Here is a 14,745-nt window from a genome sequence, read left to right as displayed (position 1 = left end):
GCTGCGGACCAATTTAAACTTTGATGTTTGTTTTAGCTTGGCACTTTCAGGTCACCAGAAGGGGAGTTTTTTGTGGAGCCCCTTCATAGCTACAACTGTGAACATTATGAAGAAGAACACATCAAACCTCATGTCGTGTACAGAAAAGATGCTTCAACAAAGACTGTAGATGACCCAACTACACGTGAAACTTCAGGTAAACAGGAACATGTGCAAATCTTACCTTTTGAGTGGAAAAGTTTTAAGAGGTAAAACATGCAGTGATTTAAAAGTGATTCTTTCATAATTAGCTATCAGGGTCCAAAGTAACATTTGTTATTAATGTATATTTTAGTGAATCCTGCGTAAAATGTTTAAGTTCAGCATACAAGGATATATGTCTCAGTTGCTTTATAATAGTCTATATCAGCATTATTTATTGGGATTCAGCCACCCTGCTGCCTAATAACTGGTATCAGCTTAGGTAGCAGCCACTGAAGAACACTTATCAGTCATATAAATGCACATTGCTGGGACACAGGTGTTGGGACAGCCCAAGATTGGGAAACTACCATATACACGAGAAACCTCTGTGGACTTTATTAGTGATGTATAGTATATCATGTCATATTCTATTCAAGATTATGTTGAAGGTCAGGTAGTCAAATTTACAGCGCTCCTTGCTCTTTAAATGTAAAAGTTTGACCAAAAGCTGTTTTTATAAATGTAAACGTCAGTTAGTCTAAGAACCATCTTATAAGAGAGAGGCAACGGAACTGAATGTAGCCATAGCTGCACAGTCTGAAGTAGGAACAAGAACATAATGCACGTTTGCATGATCGTTATGAGTAACATATTCAGTGATTTTAAAATGAAGTTTAGTCTGCACGCTGCATTAGCGACACATATGGCAGGAGTGGCTTTCTGAGAGAGGGGTGTCTCTTAGAGTACGCCCAAGTCTCGGCTAAAGTAATCAGCAAACTGGAGACCACCACAGTTGCATCGACCCCCTTTCTGGTATTATGCATGCAAACTAAGAGCTCCGACCGAGCGCTTGTTAGCGACATGGAAGTCACTTCTATTAAGTAGAGGAGAAAAGTTTTGGATGTGGCAACCGTACGGCAGAAATACCGGGTGAGCGCGGCTTCAAGGAACAGCGGATAAGTGAATTCGGGCTTGCTTGCATTGATTTTTTTTTAACGTGGACAATCATGTTTTTGTTCTTCTGGGGACTAAGTTTTTTATTATTACTCTCTGATTTTATGAATGCACTAGCTTCAGCAGGGACACCGCGAGGTTCAGAAAAAGGTACGAGCTCTTTTCATGATCTTTTACTCTCTCATTCAACTCAGAACTTTGAGGCGCGGAGAATGAATGACTTTTCCTTGCTTGCTTCTGAGCTCATAGCGTGCTGTATGAAGAGTCTTCGAGTAATAGTAACTGACTGACACCTGATTTATCTCGTGGAGTCTTAGGGGAAAAAAAAACAGTTAGCAACTATTTTGATGGAGATTTTTCTATAGGCTGTATATTTTGTAAGTAGTGTAGCCTGACAATGAATTCTTTAAAGAAAACTTAAAGTTGTGTTCCTTATGCATCAACCCTGTTACTATTATATTTACCTATTTGAGAATAATTATCTCTCTCATTCTAAAAAGTGAGCTCTTCAAGTACAGGTTTAAGTGTTCTCTTTTTCATCACTTAATGTTTTATGTTCATCAGTAGACACGATCTTTCACTGTCAACCCTGTTACCATGATAAGTAGGTATTTCTGGAAATATCGACATTAAATTGTGACACTCTGGCAAGTGTAGTTTCGCTATCTTGTAATGGCAAATTAAAATGTAAAACTTTCAACCCTGTTAGCTACCTGTTTGTTACTAGACGCGCAGAGCAATACTTGATCATTTAGACAGTATGTCTGAAAAAAATGCTTAAATGTCACAAAAATGTACTTTACAAGTCACTGCAAACGACATTTATAGAAAGAATCACTTGTTGTTGCTTAATTTTTACTATTCAGTCTCTATTTTCTACCACAGCGAAATTATCGCACTTTGGCGCGTATGAGATTGTAACTCCGGCCAGAGTGAATGAAACCGGTGACAACCTGCCAACGGGCGTGCACTTCAAGAGGAGAAAGCGGAGTACCGACCCAGTAACCGGCAACATCTCCCATCATTGGACCTCTCCGCACGTCTATTACCAAATATCTGCCTTTGGACAGGACTATTACCTTAATCTTACACTCGAGTCGGGATTTATTGCGCCAGTTTACACTGTCACGATACTCGGAGCATCCAGTGAAGGTTATAATTCAGAAGTGTGGGATGAGGAGGACACAGAGTATCAGCACTGCTTTTATAAAGGACATGTGAACGCTGGGCAGGAGCATACCGCAGTAATCAGTCTCTGCTCCGGTTTGGTGAGTTTAATAAACGTTTATTATTAATAATAATTATCTTAATCATAATTTATGCGATACAGGTCGCAGTATGCATTCGGAAACTTTGCAAGTGTTCATGTGCACCCCAGATCCTTACTGTGGTTACATAATTACTCGCACACACTCACAGAGAAGTTTGGTGCAAGTTATTAGTCGGATACATGCGCACCAATTTTGAGACAGATCGGTTCGAAAGTATTTCCCCAACATTTTAAATAAGGTATCATACAAAATTACGCTCTGTGAACGAGCTGGGTGACGCACACTCATCAGGGGCATAAGCAGCAGTAGTGTGCTGACGTCAACGGCAGTCCATATATGGGACTCAGATGTCATCCGTTGATGTGAACGTGAGTTCGCGCCATGTGACGCCGTTTCTCACAGATCAAAAGTAGTCTTGGGAACGAACTAGGGAATCGGTTCTTCCGAATCCTTTAAAAGAACCTGTTCAAACCATATTTAGTGGTGCTTTCTTTGTTATGTGGTCCTTGACATACAGGCAATGCATGCTCTAAATTCTGAAACATTTAGATGATGATGCTGAACCTATGAAGTTTGGATTGCCTGCATAGATAACACTACCCCCAGTATAGAGTGCCTGTAATTGGGAGATCATATGGTTATGGTATTTTAATGTTAAAGTTATTGCACATGTATTCTTATGCAGAAAATCTGCAATTTTTAGTAAATTTGTCAGGCTTGTTTGGAATGGCCAGTTTGTATCCCTTAATACTCAGGTGTATACAAAAAATGTATCTAAAATGTGTTATCTGTAATACAATAACTGGCGTCAAACCTGTTCAGTATGTTTCTTCTTGAAGATAAGGAGGGCATTTACCAGTGTGCTTCTCGCTGGCTTTTAGGAAATTCACATTTCAAAACTTTATGCTTCGTAAGTGTAGCAGAATGTTCTGATAGTTATCAACAAAATTCTGCATTCATTACCCCACTGAGGCCAGTACACTGATATGCATTCAGTGTATGTTTATTTTATCACTCCATCAGCCACTTAGGATTTGTACGTAAATCAAATCATAGGGGGAAGTTGTAAGGGCAATATACATTCACACACAGAATGTGTCTATAGACTTCACTGGCTGCGGACCAATTTAAACTTTGTTGTTTGTTTTAGCTTGGCACTTTCAGGTCACCAGAAGGGGAGTTTTTTGTGGAGCCCCTTCATAGCTACAACGGTGAACATTATGAAGAAGAACACATCAAACCTCATGTCGTGTACAGAAAAGATGCTTCAAAAAAGACTGTAGATGACCCAACTACATGTGAAACTTCAGGTAAACAGGAACACGAGCACGTCTTACCTTTTGAGTGGAAAAGTTTTGAGAGGTAAAACATCTGCTTTTAAACTTTAAAGTAAACCATTGTCAGTAATATTTACAATAACAAAACTATACTGGACCGTACTGGATCTTGCATTACTGTAGTGAATTCAGTGACTCCCAGTGCATTGTACTGACTCATATTCAAGATAAGAAGCATTAATTTACCATATTGTTTCTATGTAGTTTTGCAAATGGTATGCTAATGCATAATTAAAACTAACTAACTAAATATGATTATGAATATAAGCAGAGCACAACGCTTTTAGGCACGGAAACGGATATGCTATCATTGGCATTCAAATACTCATAGTGCTATTCATGGTTTCTTTTGCATCCTTTGCTTTTCTATTTTGAAATGTCATTGAGTAGAAGTCAGTGGAACAGGAAAAATCATTTTGGAAGTTCTTGGTATCATTCCAATCTTAGTTTACTGCCACAAAATCCTGTTGACTCTTGCACTTCCTGTGGCCTGAAGATAAGGAAACTCAAGAGGCACAATACCATGAAAGCCACGTGGTGAGATGCATTCTAGTAAAGCAATGCCAGTTTTAAATGTTTGTAAATTCAGTGTTACAAAAGTAAAATATTTGGACATAGCTAATACATGCTGCTGCGTATCAATAGCACTCATCAGCAGCTTTGTTTTTTAATCCTTCGGAAATCATTCTAATAGACTGATTGGCACTCAAGAAACATTCTTCAGTTCAAACTAACTTTTACTGACCCTAAGCAGTTGCATGCATTCACTTTTATGGAAGCTCACCTGTCTACAATCCATATTATCATCTAATATATATAATGATTAACCCTCCTTGGATGCATAATCACTTCACTTTATTTCTTAACATGTATTGTTTTCTTCCTTTAATGCAGGACATAAAGAGCCACACCGCAGACGCAGGAACAGACTGAAGAAGAAGTCGCCCTCAAGCATGTTGTCCGACCTGGAGACTCTTAATTCCAGTCTCTTCTCTGCCCCCTTCCCCTCCTCAGAAAACAAGCACAACTCCGCTAATGAAAGCAGTGACTCCAAGCCACACCGGAGATCAAAGCGTTTCCTCTCCTACCCCCGTTTTGTTGAAGTCATGGTTGTGGCAGACAGCAAGATGGTGGAACATCATGGAAGCAACCTCCAGCACTACATTCTTACACTGATGTCCATCGTAAGTTCTGCCCAGTTAACAATAGTCTCCTGGTTTGATGGGTTTGTGTCTGGGTTTGCTTTAGGTCTGGTGCTCTTGCTCTTACACTTACTATGCTCTTACGGGAAAGATTATTAGCATGGGGTGAATATGTCTGACGGACTTGATGAATGTTGATTAGAAAACAAATAAAATCAGGTATGTTGCATGGACTGCATGCTTTAGATGCTTTTTCGTTGGAACTCGCAGGGAGGTTAGATGACCTATATTTTGATCTTGGCAAAGGCTGAATTCTCAGCAGGGTCTGGCAGCACAAGCTAGTTCTCAATGGCCAAGAAACAATTTTTTTTCAACAGCTGAGGTTAACATCACGTGTTCAACGAGGTCTTTGTGTACTGAAATTCAGAAATCAAAAAATCAAGACAGCAAATGTAAAAACCACCCTACCAAGTACTTTCACATTTAAAAAGATTATATTTTGATTGAAATATTTTGTGATGATTACAAAAGATTTAAAAACATTCTAAAAGTTTTTTGTCTCTTATGCTCACCTAGGCTGCATATTTGATCAATTTACAGTAAAATTACACCTGTTTTCTATGTTAATATATATTTTTAAAAAATGTAACTTATTTGTCTGATGGCAAAACTGAAATTTGAGTAGCTATTACTCCAGCCTTCAGTGTCGTATGATCTTTCAGAAAACATTCCGATACACTGGTTGGTGCTTAAAAATACATTTCTTATTCTTATCAATGGTGAAAACAGTTATGTAATATTTTTGTAAAATTGTAAAGATCTTTACTGTCACTTTTAATCAATTTAATGCGTCCTTGGAGAATAACAGTACAATTTCTTACAGTCTTACTGCCCCCAAACATCTCTGAACAGTAGTGTATAATATAATAACAGCTGAAACTCTCTGAGGCCAGTAGTTTGAGACCCCTGCTGTAAAGTAATTATAAGCCCTGACAATGAATTCCAGTTGTCTGTGTTCTCTCACTTAGGTTTCCTCCATCTATAAGGATCCCAGCATTGGAAACCTGATTAACATTGTTATTGTGAAGTTGGTCATCATAAAGAATGAGCTGGTAAGAGTTCTTTGTGTGGAAGTGTGATAATTAATGGTTGCATTAAGGGCACTTTTAAAATGAACTTAAGCAGTATTTTTACAGTTAAACCTTAACCTTATTCAAATGTTATCATCTGTATTCTATAGGATGGTCCCACTATCTCTTTCAATGCACAAGCCAGTTTGAAAAACTTCTGCATATGGCAGCAGAGTCAGAACCACCTGGATGACAATCATCACTCGCATCACGACACTGCCATCCTAATCACAAGGTAAGAACGTTTTTTTATGGAATGGTTTAGATTTTATTTGCTCACAGATGTTGTAAAATACAAAATGTTATGCTATGTTTGGTGTCCTCTCTCCACGGTATGATTTCAGTACCATTCATTTAGCAACACAGGAACTTTATACTTAGTGTGAACCTTGAGCAATACAGTACAGAAATTATTTGAGTAACAAAGTAATTATTTATGGTGCTACAACTACTTAGCTTATACTTTTCAAGTCAGTGAATGCATGAATAAATAAGAAAGCAAAGTACAGCACAGACACAAATGCAAGATAAAAGAGTATCCAAATTTGTGAAGCCTTGTCCTTTTTTTTTGATTTTAGGCAGGACATCTGTCGAGCACGGGACAAGTGTGACACTTTAGGTAAATCATCTTTGTGTGAAAATGGTGGTTATGATCATATTAAAGTTGACAGTTTAACTACGGTGTTTTCTCATGCACTTTCAGGTCTTGCTGAGCTGGGTACAGTTTGTGATCCCTACAGAAGTTGCAGTATTAATGAGGATAATGGACTCAGTACTGCTTTCACCATCGCTCATGAGCTTGGCCATGTGTGAGTACTATTTTTGTGAAATGTTTCACTTTGTAAATGTGTGCATTCTTTCCCCCTTCAACATAAATGCCACTAGAGTTAATTATTTGCTTTTTAGCACAATGACAGTCATGCATTTCTAAGTTTTAAGTGTGGCTTAAGTGTCAAAATAATTGTCTTTAAATCATTTATTTTTAAGTTTTGAGTGTGGCTTAAGTGTCCAAAAACTTTTTGAGCTGTAACATCTCCTACATTATAAATACTGTTTGTCACACTGACTTTGCTTGAGAAGATCTCTTATTATACCTAGAACTAAATTGTCTTTAAATCATTTATCTACTGTTGTGTTCTACTTTTGTAGTAGAACTTCTTCAAGGTCCACCAGTCTGCAAGTTTCTCAGGCCTCTTCACTGCCTTTTTTCCCTATTTTTTAGTTGTGTGTCTTTTATTTTGGTATGTTTTGGGGAGACGTGATTGCCATTTGTACAGCTCGATAATAGTCTGTGAAACTTCTCAAGGTCTGTTCATCACTGCTGAAATGACTCAGTTATGCTCTGTTTTTTTTTTTTTTTTTTTTTTTTTTAGCTTAATAAAGTCTTGGAGGTAAATTATCTTAATAAATGAGGTAATGGCTCATACAGTGGTCTCATGATGGTCATGTACAGTAAAACAGTATCTGTTTCCAATTTCAGCTTGGCAAAAATCTTCAATAAAAGGCTAATATTTATGCCACAATATTGAAAAATGGATCTATGCCTAAGTTTGCATGTACAGTCATATGGAAATTACATCTAAAAGCCCTTTAAACAAACTCGCTTTCTGAATTCCATTCTTATCCGGTGGCAGGTGGTGACATCAGTGCCATGTGCTTGTGTGAGGATTTAGTCTTGGTGCTGTACAGTGCTATGCAGCGCGTACCACTTCTCTCCCCTATGGTAGTCCCAGAATTAGATATGTTCTGCTGCTCATAGGATTATTACTTTCCTTACTGGTGGCCAAATGATATAGTTTTTTTTAATACTGGCAATATTCCTAGCAATATCTAGGGGGAGGGGTTTGGGGTGGCAAAAGGTCTATTTAATGCTGATATAAATAATACAGTTTATTGACGACAAATGAAAAAAAAAAAATCTGAACTAAAATAAACACTTATTTTATGCTGTATTACTGAAATATCCTTAATGCTTTAGGATATTTAATTGTTCATTCTCATCTCCCCTATCTCCCCCATTCCCCCTATATATATATATATATATATATATATATATATATATATATACATATATATGTATATATATAGATAGATAGATAGATAGATAGATAGATAGATAGATATGATATACATATGATTTTTAATACAGTGAAAAAATTGCTGGTAAAATTCCTAAAAAGAAAGTTCAAGAAACACATTGAAATAAATGTGAAATTTTGAAGTAGAAAGACTGAATGACTTCATTAATCTTTGTTTAATTTCTAAATTAAAAAAAAAAAAAAAAATTCATAGTAGGATTGTGGTGTAAATGGGAAAATAACTGGTTTTGGCCAGTTTTACAGATAGTGTGCAGATCAGAGTACATGTGTCCTGAACCTGCTCATCATATTGTCCTGTTTGTGTGTATGCATGTGTGTTTTCAATCATGCCCTTAGGTTCAACATGCCTCACGATGACAGTAACAAATGCAAGGAGGATGGAGTCAAGAACCAGCAACATGTGATGGCCCCTACTCTCAACTATTACACCAATCCTTGGATGTGGTCCAAATGTAGTCGGAAATACATCACAGAGTTCCTCGAGTATGTAAACCGCATTTTACAATCCATATAGTCACAGGGTGTTATTGAACCTGTGATGTTGGTTTGAACTCTCGATGTTGAGCCCCACATGTCCAGCGTCAACTTGCATTTGTTTTCTTCTAAACATTCTCAGTTGGAATGGAAACATCGTCATCTGTAGCAAACGGAACAGATTAATTTTTTCGTCTTCTGTAACTTACTGAGACCATTTGTGTTGTGTGTGTCTTGTTTTTCTTCAGCTCATTTGTTTATCATTTATCATTAGCACAGGGTATGGTGAGTGTTTGCTCGATGAGCCAGTTTCTAGGCCATACAGTTTGTCCCAGCAGCTGCCTGGACAGATATACAGCGTCAATAAACAATGTGAGCTGATATTTGGGCCTGGGACACAGGTGTGCCCATATATGGTGAGACGATTCCCCTCAGGGAATTACATACTGACATGGATGTTTTCTACTGTGTATTATCTGCTGTCTAATATTATTTATGGAGATGTTTTTAATAAAAAAACGTAAAGAGAATCCATAGTACAGCTAATAATATCAAAGTGACATTCTAAGCATGTTATGTGTGCAGAAAAAACAAGTGTCAGTACAAATTTTGTGCATAAGAGTGTGTGTTTAAGAGTTGTTTAAGCTAACAGTAAGTGTTTGGATGTTGTGCAGACACAGTGCCGAAGGTTGTGGTGCACCAGTCCAGAAGGAGTCCAGCGTGGCTGCCGGACCCAACACATGCCATGGGCCGATGGGACAGAGTGTTCTCCTGGAAAGGTAAGCACTCAGTAAATCAAATGTGAGCATATTTAGAAAAATGTCATTGGGCTCCAGTGTTGTTTAGATCCCAGCAATATCTTCTATTGTGCTAAATGACATGAGGGTGAATAAATAATGATAGAAATGTCATTTTTGGGTGAACTGTCCTGTTAAAGATAAGATTTGTGTAGAGTTTTCTATTGTGAAGCAATAATACATTTGGCTGGCTGCTTGTGGAGACTATGTTATTAGTTTTGTGTATGTCTTTAGCAGATGAAAAGCAGATTCTTCAGTGTAACTTCAAACACATATTTCCTCCAAATAGCAACCAAATAATTTCCACAATGACACTCATCCTCACTGATATACTGCTTTGCCCCTGTCTCTATTTTACACAATGTTTCCCAGATTGTGAACCCAAGTCAGACTTAATTAATGGTAGTGATTGTGAACGGCAATGCATTTCTCATGACCTCCATATGAAAACCGTTGCATCACAGAAGGGCAATTTTACATGGTTGCTAGGTATCTCAACATTAAATTGCTGCCATTCATTGTTTGTCATATGCTTTTGGTGTGGTATCATGTGGCTTGATGTATCTAGATATGCACAGAACCGGTCTCTTGCAGCTTGTTTTGATTTTCACGCTGGGACCACCCATAATATGTGGATTGTCTGGTAGCCATTGAGTGAAACTGTTTTAAATCTGAGCATTGCATCACAACGCTTGACCCACGTGCAGTTTGATGGTGGAATAGTGCTGTAGCTTGGCGCTTTGCTCCATTAAGTTTATTGCCACTGAAATAAGTTGACATGAATAATCATTCTAGTTGGTGGACTTTATAGCAAGCAGGCTGCACTGACTGATTTTGCAATGAGCTCATCTTTTTTGTGTTTGTTCCTCGCTTGCAGCATTGTAAACATGGCCTGTGCATCCATAAAGAGCATGAATCTGTTCCAGTAGAGGGGGCCTGGGGCGTCTGGAGTCCCTTTGGCACATGCTCAAGGACCTGCGGAGGGGGAATCAAGATCGCTGTGCGCGAGTGCAACCGACCCGTGTAAGCTGCCGCTCTTTGTAGTCTTGCATCCTCACTGGACTGTGAATTGGCACCAGGTTTCTCAATGTTCCTTGACAAATGACAGCAGCACAGCCATCCTGAAGAAGAATATTCTTCAAAAGAGATTGCTTACTTAATGCACATGGGTAGACAGCAGGTTTTGCTCAATTTAAATTGCAGTCAGACACAAACGTCATCAGGAAAGCAAAAGGGACTTTCTATGAAAGAAAGTTTTATTTATACTGTATTTCTAAATGTGAATATGTGCTCTGTCTATGTGTTTTCATGACTTTTAGGCCCAGAAATGGGGGAAAGTATTGTGTCGGACGCAGGATGAAATTCCGTTCCTGTAACTCTGAGCCATGCTCCAAGCAAAAGAAAGACTTCAGGGAGGAACAGTGTGCCAACTTTGATGGGCGGCACTTCAACATCAATGGTCTACCTCCAAATGTCCGCTGGGTGCCAAAGTATAGTGGAAGTAAGTTGCAGCTGGCACACTTCTCAATAGAGAAGAAGATTTTTACTGAATAATGACATGGGCTGCATTTCCCAAAAGCATTGTAAGCCACCAATGGTCTCTACAATTAACTTCGTTTATGATGCTTTTGAGAAACGCAGCCATGGTCTGTTCCTCACACAAAGCTTAAATGTACACCAATTGTTTTGGCTACATTTATGATGCTCTATTGTCACTTGGGAGCTTAAAAGACATCACTACACGGAAACAACTTAAACTATAATAATAATATTAAACAATAATAAATAGAAATATTTTTAAAAGTATTAAAAAAGACAAACAAAATCTAATTCAAAATATTAATAAATACTGTTATACTAAATAAAAAATACTGAAATAATGCTTTAGATGTCTCCCTTGATGTTTGCCAGTAGCTCTCAGTATTTGTTGAAGATATCCCTATAGAATAAGTTTCTTAATTGTTTCAGTTCAAACGTATTATTCGACCAATATACAGTATAATTGCTTTCAGTATGTATAACCCACATTAAACAATAACCCAGATTTTCCTCGTGATTTGAGACAAATCAAATTACCAAACACAATTCGATTTTAATTAAGTTGATAATTGTGTGGTACAAAGATGAATAGCTGTGATGAGAAACATATGATCAGTGTCCTGAAAACAGTAAGTCAGACTGTATTAACTCTTTCTCATGGCTGTGTGTGCTGTAGTTCTGATGAAGGATCGCTGTAAGCTGTTCTGTCGTGTGGCGGGCAGTACAGCTTACTACCAACTCAGGGACAGAGTTATTGATGGCACGCAGTGTGGGCCTGATACCAATGACATCTGTGTGCAGGGCCTGTGCAGGGTGGGTGCAGTTGTGTGTCTATGTGGTGTGAAAATGCACCTTAAATCAGTGAATATCCTGCATAATCTGAAGCATTAGTCCTGTATAGTCCTGATCAAGTGTCCTTTGAATTAATTCCACATTCTGTTTCTGCAGCAAGCAGGATGTGACCACGTGTTAAACTCCAAGGCCAGGAGAGATAAGTGTGGAGTGTGTGGTGGGGATAACTCATCTTGCAAGACTGTGGCAGGAACGTTCAACATTGTGCATTATGGTAGGTGACGCAGGCTGTTATTTTAGCGCAGTTCTTTTCATGTTAGTCAAGTAACCCAAAGCAATTTAATTCAAATTTAGCTTGATTCACTTTAGTTCCACGCAGTTCATTCCAATTACAGACCAAAACAACAATAATATTTACTCTATAATAATATCTTTTGGAGGATTATTTTATTGATTTTTGCTTTTTTGCAGGTTACAATGTTGTGGTGCGAATTCCCAGCGGTGCTACAAACATAGATGTGAGACAACACAGCTACTCAGGGAAACCAGAGGACGATAACTACCTCGGTAAGATAAGATAATGTGAATTACATTAGACATTAAATATAAGATTTTTTTTTTAGTTGTAGTTCAGTGGTAGTTCAGAGGATTTAAATAAAACTTGAAAGAGTAATAATAAAAATGAGCATGCACTGATAAACATGCTGATAATTATTTTCATATCATATTCATATTAAATTAAAATGATGTACTATTTTGTAATTAAAAATAAAACCCTATGTATTCTTTAAAAAAAATACTAAAATCTGTAAAATACTGAATTCTACATAGTACTGAATTATAAAAAGTTATTTAATTATTTAAAGATGAACTTTAAATGAAGATTATATGTTGGCAGATGTAATGACAAATGAGCGATTACGATTAATATCCAACACTGGCTGACAAGTTTTAATAATCTCTAAAATCCACAAATAACAATATTGCACTAAAATACCATGCGTCCCTTGTAAAAATGTAATATTTATGTCAAGAGTCTATAGAGCATGCTATAATTCAGTTAGTGCTGGTGCTTTACGCATCATTACAAGACAGTTGCCAATTGGAAAATTGATTTGCATATTCATCATGATCAGTTCTTATTTAAAATGAATCCTACGGCTTTGATGTGCTATAGGTGAACTGATGTCAAGATTTACTGCAAGCTACAAGAGGCTTTTGTAATTGTTTTCATAAATGTTTTCGTGTTAATGCTTCTGAACTCTACAAACCTAAGGAAATATGTGCTGTTTTCAACAGTTTACTGAGCTGTGCTTGTGTGTTTATTGATATCTTTGCATGCCTATGTGTATTTGGCGCATTTATGTGTGTTTATGTATGAGGAGCAGGGGTTGGCCGTTGTAATGTGTGAAGTAGTGAGGAAAGTAACTCAGGAAATTAGCTACATAATCACATTAGTGCGCATTTTTGAAGCACACTGACTTCAGTAGAGCAAGACGTGGCCTCTTCACAGAATGCTGGATTTCTTTACCCCGATTAGCCTAATCTGCCCTGACTGTTGCTAAATCTGACTGTAAATGAAAATGTTTTATTCCTTAGGTCATGCAGGTCTTGTAGTGAGAGATATTTGTGTTTAAACAAGTGGACGCTATTTAATTATTTATCCTGTGGCATGGCTGAATATATATCTGCTTTTTGCGCTTGAACATAAAGAAAATAAAGCATGTATGTTGTTTCAATTTTGTTTTGCAGCCTTGTCCAACAGCCGTGGAGAATATTTACTCAATGGAGATTTTGTGGTCAGTATGTTTAAAAGGGAAGTCAGAGTAGGGAATGCTGTTATTGAATACAGCGGCTCTGACCATGTTGTTGAGAGAATCAACTGCACTGACCGCATAGAAGAGGAGATTATTATCCAGGTAATATGGCTTCAGTGAATTCAATTTGAACTTTTATGTTGTCTTACATTGTGAAACCTCACATTTTAGCAACGTGTGAATAATGTTTAAAATCTTTGTAACACCATACTTTTGGCCTATATGTGATCTTTTCCAACTAGGTGCTATCCGTAGGTAACCTCTATAACCCTGACGTCAGGTATTCCTACAACATTCCCATAGAGGACAAACCTCAGCAGTTTTTCTGGGATGTGTACGGCCCGTGGCAGGATTGCAGTCTGTTGTGCCAAGGTGGGTGTGAGAGAAGCAACAAATACTTTTTGTGAACATATGCCAGAAAAGTCAGTTTAGAATTCGGTAAACTTGAACCAGACGTTTAATGCTGGCGGGGTCATCCAGTTCAGTGTTTCTTGGAAATTTGGAGAATGCAATGAGGAACTTTGTTTTTTCTTTCTTTGTCTAGATCACAAACATGTGTTTGAACTTGTGTATGTCTTGTGCTGTTTGTTATGCGCATCAGGAGAGCGCAAGAGGAAGATCTTGTGCAGTCGTGAGTCGGATCGAGTGGTTGTGTCTGATCAGCGGTGCCATGGCTCTCCCAAACCAGCTGTGATCTCTGAGCCATGCAACACAGACTGTGAACTCAGGTACATGTCCACATTCACTAGTTTTATAAACTTGTGTGTGTGTGTGTGTGTGTGTGTGTGTGTGTGTGTGTGTGTGTGTGTGTGTGTGTGTGTGTGTGTGTGTGTGTGTGTGTGTGTGTGTGTGTGTGTGTGTGTGTGTGTGAAAGAAGTTAAAAGGATAGATTACCCAAAAATGAAAAATATGTCATTAATTACTCTTGTATTAATTACATTAATTATTAAGCCCTTCATTCTTCTTCGGAACACACACAAAAATATATTTTTCATGCAATCCAATAGTTTTCTTATCCTGTAGAACATGCTGCTTTCCATAGAACTCACATGCGCTGCACCTTGTTTACAAACAGAATAATGCACACGCATGTGTCGTGGTACTCTCGATAAAGGGAGATGAAGAATTGTTGAATAAAGTGATTATTTTTGTTTTCATTGTGCACAAAATGTGTTATCGTAACTTCATAAAATTATGGTTAAACCACTGA

At 37.7% G+C, this 14,745-nt stretch overlaps 1 protein-coding gene across 1 annotated transcript in view; it reads left to right on the top strand.

Annotated features, from left to right (window-relative positions):
* The first annotated feature begins 776 nt into the window (after positions 1–776).
* LOC109079769 (A disintegrin and metalloproteinase with thrombospondin motifs 9-like) overlaps positions 777–14,745 on the top strand; it is a 38,374-nt gene continuing 24,405 nt past the window's right edge. Inside the window, exons 1-19 of the mRNA XM_042734337.1 lie at positions 777–1,287; positions 2,023–2,405; positions 3,559–3,718; positions 4,640–4,929; positions 5,916–5,999; positions 6,128–6,252; positions 6,596–6,636; positions 6,721–6,826; positions 8,453–8,599; positions 8,865–9,006; positions 9,265–9,369; positions 10,265–10,410; positions 10,707–10,888; positions 11,603–11,739; positions 11,875–11,992; positions 12,190–12,285; positions 13,471–13,637; positions 13,778–13,907; positions 14,137–14,263. Of these exons, the coding sequence (XP_042590271.1) occupies positions 1,191–1,287; positions 2,023–2,405; positions 3,559–3,718; positions 4,640–4,929; positions 5,916–5,999; positions 6,128–6,252; positions 6,596–6,636; positions 6,721–6,826; positions 8,453–8,599; positions 8,865–9,006; positions 9,265–9,369; positions 10,265–10,410; positions 10,707–10,888; positions 11,603–11,739; positions 11,875–11,992; positions 12,190–12,285; positions 13,471–13,637; positions 13,778–13,907; positions 14,137–14,263 (2,783 nt within the window). The 5' untranslated portion in view covers positions 777–1,190. The remainder of the gene's footprint in view (positions 1,288–2,022; positions 2,406–3,558; positions 3,719–4,639; positions 4,930–5,915; positions 6,000–6,127; positions 6,253–6,595; positions 6,637–6,720; positions 6,827–8,452; positions 8,600–8,864; positions 9,007–9,264; positions 9,370–10,264; positions 10,411–10,706; positions 10,889–11,602; positions 11,740–11,874; positions 11,993–12,189; positions 12,286–13,470; positions 13,638–13,777; positions 13,908–14,136; positions 14,264–14,745) is intronic.

Source organism: Cyprinus carpio, chromosome B11 (genome assembly GCF_018340385.1).
Source record: "Cyprinus carpio isolate SPL01 chromosome B11, ASM1834038v1, whole genome shotgun sequence".
Classification (NCBI taxonomy): Eukaryota; Metazoa; Chordata; class Actinopteri; order Cypriniformes; family Cyprinidae; genus Cyprinus; species Cyprinus carpio.
Note: the sequence above shows the minus strand (reverse complement) of the source record. Positions and strands in the feature narration are given on the sequence as shown.